This window comes from Clupea harengus, chromosome 20 (assembly GCF_900700415.2).
Source record: "Clupea harengus chromosome 20, Ch_v2.0.2, whole genome shotgun sequence".
NCBI classification, from domain to species: domain Eukaryota; kingdom Metazoa; phylum Chordata; class Actinopteri; order Clupeiformes; family Clupeidae; genus Clupea; species Clupea harengus.
This window is the reverse complement of record NC_045171.1, coordinates 7,481,219-7,491,218: the sequence shown is the minus strand read 5'-3', so window position 1 is coordinate 7,491,218 and position 10,000 is coordinate 7,481,219. Positions and strand designations below refer to the sequence as shown.

The 10,000-nt window shown below is 46.4% G+C and overlaps 1 protein-coding gene across 1 annotated transcript in view; it reads right to left on the bottom strand.

Moving 5' to 3' along the window:
- The window catches only part of LOC122128565 (teneurin-2-like), a 23,600-nt gene that overhangs the window by 9,567 nt on the left and 4,033 nt on the right, over positions 1-10,000 (bottom strand). The window contains exons 2-4 of the mRNA XM_042702794.1: positions 9,728-9,774; positions 2,814-3,019; positions 137-332 (exon numbers count right to left, since the gene is read on the bottom strand). Of these exons, the coding sequence (XP_042558728.1) occupies positions 137-332; positions 2,814-3,019; positions 9,728-9,774 (449 nt within the window). The remainder of the gene's footprint in view (positions 1-136; positions 333-2,813; positions 3,020-9,727; positions 9,775-10,000) is intronic.

The window sequence follows — 10,000 nt, the reverse complement described above, 5'->3', positions numbered from 1 at the left end:
AACAAAAAATTTAAAGGGAGAGACGGAACGGACAAGGGGGAACAGACAGAATAAAACAAGAAAGAAATGATTTGACAGAGAAAACAAGAAGAAGGAAAGAAACAGGGGGAAGAGGAAAGAGGTTCTGTGGACGGACCCATTATGGCGGTGCTGAAGGAGACGGACTCCTTCTCTTTGCCGTCGTTGTAGAAGGCCAGGTGCCAGATGCCGGCGTCCAGGTACTGCACGAACACCGCCTCATTCTGGACCACCGTCTGGATGCTGCGCCGTTCCCGTGGCGACTCCACCACACTCCACTTCTCCTTCCCGTCCAGGCGCTCCATGTAGTCATACTGCACACAACACACGAGACGAGGGTCAGCACAGAGATCAGACATGATTGTCTTTCCTTTCTCTCTCTCTCTCTCTCTCTCTCTCTCTCTCTCTCACACTCTCTCTCTCTTTCTTATTTCTTTTTTGTTTTTGTTTGCTTTCGCACACAGGCTTTAATAAGGCCATCATGCTCCAGTCACTCTCACAGTGCAGAGTGTGGCTCAGTGCATGTAGTTGTAATGAGCACAGCTCATGAGATAGGTGTTAGAAAACAGCAAGGACACGAGGTTACGAACGTCCACTGAAGAAAGTGTTCTTTTCCCTTTCATTTAAAATTGTAGCACACTCCATGGAGTCAGACTGAACACTGCGCAGGAGATGGGGGTCAGGGTGAGGACTGAGGGAAATCTTTTTCCTTGTCTTTTCATTTTCAGCTGATTGCAGTATGCTGATTGCAGTATGCTGCATACATTCAAATGAGCACAGGGGCAAGCGGCATGGAGACGTTGTAAGGAGACTAGATTTTTTTGTCCTTATTATTGGTTGTGGCACACTACATGCAATCATACTAAACACAGGTCAAGTGATAAGGGTCACCAAGAGGATAATACTACCATCACTGAGCAATTCTCTTTTTGTGTATCGACTATGACACTCCATACAGTAACACTTACCGCAGTGCACACGATAGGCGGCATCAGGAAAATTATATTATGGTGAGAGAGGATTATTTTCTTTCCTTATTGTAAAACCCACTAATAGTACACACATAGTCAAACTGAGCCTACTGTGAGAGATTAGCATCAGCAAGGAGATACTGTTCGAATCACAGAACGAATAAAACATCATCTTCTTCTTTTCTTCTTCTTCTCTTGTTGGCTATTGTACTGCACCACGTGGAGTCAAACTGAGCACCGCAGGAAAGTTGGAGCGAGAGAAAATGGAGCACGGGGATGATGGTGGGAGGAAAATCTTTTCTCCTTTGATTCATTGTATCTTTCACAACTCTCCACAGTATAATGACTAAATAAGGGGACATTCTAGTATTTTATTTTTATTTGTGTCTTATAGGACAGTATAATGACTAAATAAGGGGACATTCTAGTATTTTAGATTTATTTGTGCCTTATAGGACAGCAAAATGACTAAATAAGGGGACATTCTAGTATTTTATATTTTTTTGTGTCTTATAGGACAGGAAAGCATTTGAGAATGATATACATTTTTACAGTGATGTACTGTAGTTGATTTTTGCATATGGTATATATTTATACATGCACTATATGAATATTTTCTAAGTGTTGTACACTATCATGCCATGACTAACAACCATATTTATGCCATCGTGTAGCATCCTTACAACCAAATTAAACTACATTTACAACCAATTCCCGCAGTTTCAGTGTCATATTGCACCAAATACAACGTCTGTGCATAATATCATGCTAAAGACTCTAAACTATTACTCTCTGCCCAGTAATACCACAAGTATTTAAGATTGTGTATATATTACGGCTGGAGCCTCCTTCCTGCCTTCTTATTTAATGTACAGCTTAAGTGGCTGGAATGCTGCCTATCGTAAGCATTAATGGATCCAAGCTCAGGATCCAAGCTTAGGGAGCCCGGTGCTCCTGAGCCATTAGGCTCCGCTGAGGAGGGATCAAGAACAACAGATTCAGCCTCTCATCGCTACTTTACCCCACCTATCAGGATAACAGCAGAGAGAGGGGGAGCTATCATTATAAATATATATATTACACACAACACACACACACACACACACACACACACACACACACACACACACACACACACACTCAGATACACACACTCAAATACACACACACACACACACACACACACACTCAAATACACACACACACTCAGATACACACACACACACACACACACACACACACACATACATATGCGTGCACAGCAGGACAGGATAATGAGAGCATTATCTTCTCCCCCTCCCAGGCCTTGATACCATAAGGACGGGTGCTGACACCCAGCACTGCTTACCCGGCAGATTTCAGAAGACAGGAGTGCCGATGCATATAATTGTGCATGTGAAGATGTGGTGGACAAGTGGATAGGTGTGTGTGTGTGAGTGTGTGTGTGTGTGTGTGTGTGTGTGTGTGTGTGTGTGTGTGTGTGTGTCACAGGGAGGGAAAGAGTATGATTGCTAATCTGTGAGGAGATTTGTTTTGTTTGATGGGGGATTGTGGTGTGTGTGTGTGTTTGTGTGTATATGTGTGTGTGCACATGTGTGTGTGTGTGCTTATACAGTAAAAAGAAGAGATAGTCGCTCCACAACACGGTTTGGGTTCCATAATTCATTCTGCCTGTATGTTAAAGCGCCCTCTGGGTCAATGATGCATACATAAGAAATTGCCCATATGGAATATGGACTGTAAATAACCCTGAATGTGGAATACATTTAAATACCAATGCGGACACTAGGCATGTTGAGCTCACTGAAGGCGTCAGTTGGGTACCTGGGCATGGGAGGGGGGCAGGCCTTTGCGGATGTAGACCCCAAACAGGGCGTCCTTGCCCAGGGAGATGTTGAACTTGAGGAACTGGGGCTGTTTGAGGTGGAGCAGGGACCTCCAGAACACTCCGGGCGGCACTTCCTGGGTCACCCGCCGTCCCACTTCCAGGTCGCCTGTGTCGATGCTGCTGTTCCGCAACGCCCACGCCCCTGTGGGAAGTAAAGAGAGCAGAGAGGATGCTGGGATAAGGTACCTATGGTCCAGTTCTTTCTAACATAAATTGTTTTGAAAGTTTGACGTCCGTTTGAGTGTCCGTTGTGTGCCGTTATGGAGGTGTTTCTGACTGTCTGTTTAGTGCTCCTAAAACATATTCATACACATCTATCAGAAGTCTGTAGTCCAGGTGCCCACTGACAACATATACCCCTTATCAGTGGTTGAAACCAACCTAACATTCTCAATAGTGATGCCATCTCTCTCTCTCTCTCTCTCTCTCTCTCTCACTCTCTCTCTCTCTCTCTCACTTTCACACACTCACACACACTTCTTGGAGGCTGTGGCCATTCCACTCCATAAACACCTCATCTAGCTTGGCAGCGTCAGAGCTGGCAAGAAGAAAGAGGCAGCGCCTGTGTTTAATATTTGAGAGGCTCTGTAAAAATTCATGCCTTTGAAATAAAGAAAGGCGCACAAGAAGGCCTCATAAACATCGAAAGGAATGTAATTGTCATTCCCGTGGGAATGTGGACCGCCGCCACCACTCAGCGAGCCATCCGCCAACCGGAAACCTCTTGGAAGTGCGCCGGAATGTTGGAATTCCCAAATGGGAAATGTTACAAATTATGAATGGGGACGTGTAGTTGGGGAATCTATCATTCCTGTTAATGTATCACTCCAGCAGGTGCTACAGGAGCTGTGATTGGCTGGAAGTGAGGCGTGGTCCCTGGCGACGGCCCGTTGGCACGTTGGCGTGTGGCTGCATCCCTCCATTCTGCCAGAGCGACCCAGCCAGCCTCCTGTCCTCCATCACATGTGCTCCCATCCATCTCTCCCATAACGACAGAGGGGAGAACGAGGGGATTCTAACCCTTTCTCTCTCTACCGCTCTCTCTCTCGCTCATTCTCATTTCCCCTTTCTCTCAATCGCTCTTTTCCCCTCTTATCTCTTTCAGTGTCTCTTTCTCCAGCTATCTCTTGTTTTCCCATATCTATCTCTCTTCCTCTCTTTTTGTCCTTCATTCTTTTTCTCCATCATTCCCTCCCTTTCATCTCTCTCTCTTTACCCCTTTTTCTTCTTCTTCATTCTCCCTACCTCCCTCCCTCTGTCCCTGCCTGTCTCCCTCTCCCTCTGTTTTCCCTTCCATGGCTGCCGGCGGTGGTGAGAGTAAATTGGAGGCGGGCAGACGGCCTTGGACGACGCGAGGGAAGGCGAGGCGAGGCAGACAAGCTCCCTCCGTCTCGCCGCGGCGATGCAATCGCCCCGTAATCAGGTCAGGCACTTGCGGGAGGCAGCGAGGCGAGAGAGATGGAGAGAAGGGGGAGAGAGAGAGAGAGAGAGGAGAGAGCGAGAGAGGGAGATGTGCTACCATTGTGGAGGGTAGGATGGAGAGAACAGATCATTAATGAAGAGGAGACAGAGAGAGGATGTGTGAAAAGATGACAGTATGTGTATGTGTGTGTTTGAGTGTGGGTGTGTTTTTATATGGGTGTGGATGAGTGAGTGTGTGTGTTTGTGTTAAGTACAGTGGGCCCACAGTTCCGTATGTATCACGGTTTTTGGGCCATAGTAACGGTACGGTTTGGGTAACTTTATATTTAAGAAAATAATTAAAACACATCACCCTTTAAACAATGAACAATTTTTTTCACCTATCCAGAATGGCAAAATGACTGACTAGGCGTGGTTTCTGTCTCTAATACAGTGAGGTGGCTTTCAGTGGAGAGAGCTTGATAGGGTTTGTGTCAATTTGTTTTCAATTTTTTTCCGTGATGTCTCATAGAGTTCGGGAATTACTTGGAATGCTTCATCAGGTGACGAAACCCGAGAGTAACCACCGAATAGGGTTGCAATTCTTTGGCTATGAAGACTCCCCATTACCTTCGCCAAGGAGCTTATGTCTTTGCTGCGGTGTGTTTGTTAGTCTGTCTGGCTGTAAACAGGATTGCGCAAAAACTACCGGCCCGATTGTCCCGAATTTAGTTCCACTTACACTAACGTTGAGAGTTAGTTAAGGCATTTGGACTGGCGGAGGTGTGCGCTCTTGGAGTGCCCTTCTGCTTTCTTTGTTATTATTAGTCGTAAATAGATGGAAGGCAACAGCTAGAGATTGTTATGTTTTGGCTAATGAGCGGACTCCCCTTGCTCCACCTGCAAGGAATACGGCCGGTTAGAAATGGCTTCAAGGAGTAGCCAACTCTGGTGAGAGAGAGAGAGCGAGATCAGTGGCAAAGCAATGCTTGCAGACTACTTTATTTGTTTACGGTCTTCTTACACTCGTTATTGAACACTGAATCCAAAATGTTCCCCCCAGCGAATTTGAAAGACGGCGGTGCCTCTTCAAATGCGCTTCTCTCTGTGTAACTAGCTGTTCGCTGCTGTCATGTTGGAACTGAGCTGAAAGAATATTCTTTTTAGTTTCCTTTCTCTTCTCCAGCTCTTATCTGCACACAGAGCGCTGATAGGCTGCAGAGACATTCTGATTGGCCCCCAGATGTGGTCTGTGCATCTGAATGCACAGCGTGCGACCAGTTTGTAGTGCAATAAGTACGTTTTAGAAATTGTAGGAAAATGACACATCACGATACCGCGGTTCATGTGTGTGTATTAAACCGTAGAGGGCGTGCTGGGCGTGTGTGTGTGTGTGTGTGTGTGTGTGTGTTGGAGAGAGCAAAAGAGCACCAGAGAGATGACATGGTAAGGAGGGGTAGAGCGGAGTAAGAGGGAAAGAAGGGGCCATCTTGCACCTGACAGCATTGCCTACACTTGTGCGGTGCTGCTCTAAGCCAGTAGAACACCAGGTAAATGCATTGCAGGTCTATACACCAGAGGATAGAACATCAAAGCAAACAGGGGAGAACACAGCCAGGGAGCCTGACACTTAGAGCCGGCCTAGACCGCAACATCCACTCAGGTGAACAGCCGTCAGTGAAACTGAGACAAGAGACCTGCCAGACTCTTCCCCCCACATGGGTGTGAAGGAATAACACACATCGACACCTCAGGGCCATAATAGAGACGGGTGTCTGCGTTATGGACCTAAAACATGTCTGTACACTGGACTGGCTAAAACGGATGAAGAATGGAAGAACGTTGCTGATATTCATTCCTCTCTTTTTCTATGCCACCGACTGTCATGTCAGAACCTTTATCTCACGCTCTCCACTGCCAAACACAGAGGCATAATGCACACACACACACACACACACACATGCACAGCAGGTGCTTGGTAGAATAGGAAAGAGATCGAACACACACACACACACACACACACACACACACAGATATGGGGCCAATTGTACAAAGGATGTTTTTCTCTTAGATGCATCTAATTTTTGCTAATGCATGATGATCAGGTGTTCCAAATTAAGCCCTAAATCACCAAGGGGGATTATCCAAGAGGCGTTTAAATTTGAGTTGCCTGTGATTAAATGACAATGTGAAAGTTTAGACATCCATGGTGGCTTGTTTAATGGGTGTCTAATGCAGTTTTCTGGGCAGTTGGCAAAATGGATACACTGCAAATACTAAGAGGAAATATAAGAACACCGTCACCACCAACGGGGATTGCTAGTATTTGCCAATAGGAGCAATCCGCTCAAAGAGTAGTCTGGTGACAAATGTTCATAACATGCTTTTGAATTTCAAAAGAATCATTTTGCTCTGTTCTGAACCTTTTTATTAACATTTATTAAGTGAAATTTTCACTTTTTCCCGGATGTTGGCGATGTCTCAACAGCAGTCTAGGCTTCAAACCAAACTTTACTCACACAACATGATGTGTTGAAACCAAACTGTACTCACACAACATGGCGTGTTGAAACCAAATTGTACTCACACAACATGGCGTGTTGAAAGGCCGTAACAAACAGGACTGGCTCACCCAATAGAATGAGTGCCCATGCTGCAAGTGATTCCTTTTTTGAGATGATAAACTCGACTCAGTTTACAGACTTGAGTTTTTCCGAGTCACTCACTAAACAGATCTGCGTTAACGAGTCCTTTGAGTCACTGGAGTCAGTATCACCAAGAGCATAGAAGTCCAACTGGTGAAACACGAGCCCACTGTCAGGTTGAACACTGATCATCGTGCAGCCATGTCAGACATGGACAGCTAACAGGTGATGATCATCGTACTTCATTTCCACTCATCTTCGTTGTTTAGCTGTGTGCGTACAAGCTATGTTTAACAAGTGTTTAAAGCTTAGATGTTGACCAAAACAAACGCAGGCTTCACACCGTTTGTAAAACATGGCACTTGTAGACTCAACTAGCAAACAAATACACAACACATCTAACAGCAGAACGGGACTCAGGCAGAGGATGACTGAAGATCTGGCATAGCCCAGCTCAGGCCAGATCTATCACATTAGTCAACCGCTATCTAAATGATTCGATTCTTTATGTTGGCCCAGCCTAGTGTGGACCTGTGTGTACTCATGTCGTCAAACACACACCAGAGTCCGTAAAGCATTAAAGTGAATTAAAGTTAGAGCGTTAAAGACCATCTTGTCGGTTGGCTACGACTCTTGACTGGGAGCCAAACGCTGCGCGTTGTTTAAGAGTCGGCGGGCGAGGCTTATGCTGCTGTCTGTGTTTCAGCTCATCATTGCTGCACTCGTTTTTGTGCAGTCAGGGTCCCTCTGATCTGCCTCATTGACTCCTGAGGTTATTCTGCTTCAAGAGATGCTTTAACTATAAATTTGATCTCAGACTAAATGGACTTGTGCTGAAGTGTGTGTTATGGGAGCGCGAGAGAGAGAGAGTGGGATAGATAGTGTGTGTGTGTGTGTGTGTGTGTGTGTGTGTGTGTGTGTTTGTGTCGGTGGGCTGTTTGAGAGAGGGACGGGTGTCTGTGAGTGCATTTGTGTGTACTTGTGTGTGGCCATGGATGTCTAGTATATGTATGGTACGTGTGAATATGAGAATACTTCTATGTTAGTGTGCTTGAAAGAGACAGTTGTACGTGTGTGTGTGTGTGTGTGTGTGTGCACAACAGAGGACTGTATGCGCGTGTGACTGCAGGAGTGACTGTGTGTGTGTGTGTGTTTGTGTGTGTTTGTGTTTGTGTGTGTGCGTCCGTGCGAGTGTTGAGAGGCTTGTTCTCGGGGTGCAGATGTGAACCACTTCAAATGGAGAGCTTTTCTTCTGTGCCTGCTGTTAAAAACAGACACAGCACTCCCCATATTCTATATCTGTTTCTCTCAGTCTTTCTCTCTGTTCTACCCTCTCTCTCTCTTCTCTCTCTCTCTCTCTCCTCTCTCTCTCTCTCTCTCCCATCCACTTCCGCTTTGTTTGCCTCTCCCTCACACACTCCCTCCTGCACGGCGTATCTCTCAGTAAAACCACACAACAACAGAATGGGGGACCGCTAAGGAGAGGCGGCGTAGTTTTACATCCATCGGCTTTAAGAACAATGAGAGGTAGCCAGGGCACAAGACAGAGGATAAGTGTGTGTGTGTGTGTGTGTGTGTGTGTGTGTGTGTGTGTGTGTGTGTGTGAGAGAAATCGAGCGAGAGATAGAAGAAGAGAGAGATAAAGGGGAAGATATAAAGAGGGGAACATTTTGCAGTTCTGCTCTCTGTGACGGGTGGAATGGTTATGAATTTACAATGTCGATATGGAACCATGTGTCAGGGAAAATCAAACCAAGACGAACAGAGGAAGTCCGTAATGTTTGTGAGCTGGTGATTCCCCCCATGAAAGGTCTTTAACACTGCGGCTGCACCGTGTGGTGTGTGTGTGTGTGTGTGTGGTGTGTGTGTTGTGTGTGTGTGGTGTGGTGTGAGAGAGAGAAAATGACCTTGTGTGTGGAGTAGCTGTGAGAGAGTTGTGAGAGAGTTGCGTGAGGGTGAAGTCATTTTGCAGAGTGGAGGGAGGGAGGGAGGGAGGGAGGGAGGGCACGAGAGTGAACTGTAGCATTCAAACAGATGGCGGACTGAGGGTGACAGAAGGCTGGGGTTTTGGGTAAGTGAGTTTAATTATTACCCCCGTCTCAGCACACACTCCATCTCTCCGGCTCGCTTCACCAGGAGATACTGCACCCGTGTGTGGGTATGTGTCTGTGCGTACAGTTGTGTGTGTGTGTGTGTGTGTTTGTCTGTGCGTAGTGTTGTGTGTGTGTGTGTGTGTGTGTGTGTGTGTGTGCGTGTGTGTGCGTGTGTGTGTGTGTGTGTGTGTGGGTATATGTCTGTGCGTACAGATGTGTGTGAACAACCTCGCTCAGTGAGACCAAGGGGAGGGCTTGTATGGCGACCAATAAAAAGTCGTTTGTCTCACACCAGTAGCGGCAGACTGTTGGTCTCTACCAAGCCCAATGACAGTGTTTTACCTGTTGGAATATCTAAAGGTCTGGTACAGTATTCAGCTTTGGTTTGACACCATGTTTATAATAGTGAAGCTTATGTCTCTTTCTGTGATTAACTGATATCCAACAGACTGTTATTTTGAAGCATTCACCAGTAACACAACCTGTATTTGGACCTATAGCCTACTGGCTGACTGTCTGAAATGGACATGCACCCTCCACCGTGAGGAACTGATCCAGACCAGGTCAGAGATAGATCCATTCAAGAATACGCATCTGGATTGGTTAGAACCAGTTATTGAGATGGTCTGTGAGGAGATGGACAACGTGTGTGTGTGTGTGTGTGTGTGTGTGTGTGTGTGTGTGTGTGTGTGTGTGTGCGCCACTTCTTACCTCTGGCACCAGAGGGCACTGTTGCTACATCGCTGTTGCCGGTAGCGCTGCTCCGAGACCGTTGTTCAAAAGGGGGCCGTACACTGGCTGCAGCTGCCAATTCAGCCCAGCAGATTCATCGCTGCAGGGGAGAGGGAGAGAGAGGAAAGAGCGAGGGAGAAACGTCGAGAGATAGGGGAAGAAAGACAAAGAGAGAAAGAGGACAGTGAAGAGAAAGAGATGGGAGGGAGGGAGAAAAGAAAGAGAGAGACAGGGTTTACAAACACACCTAAT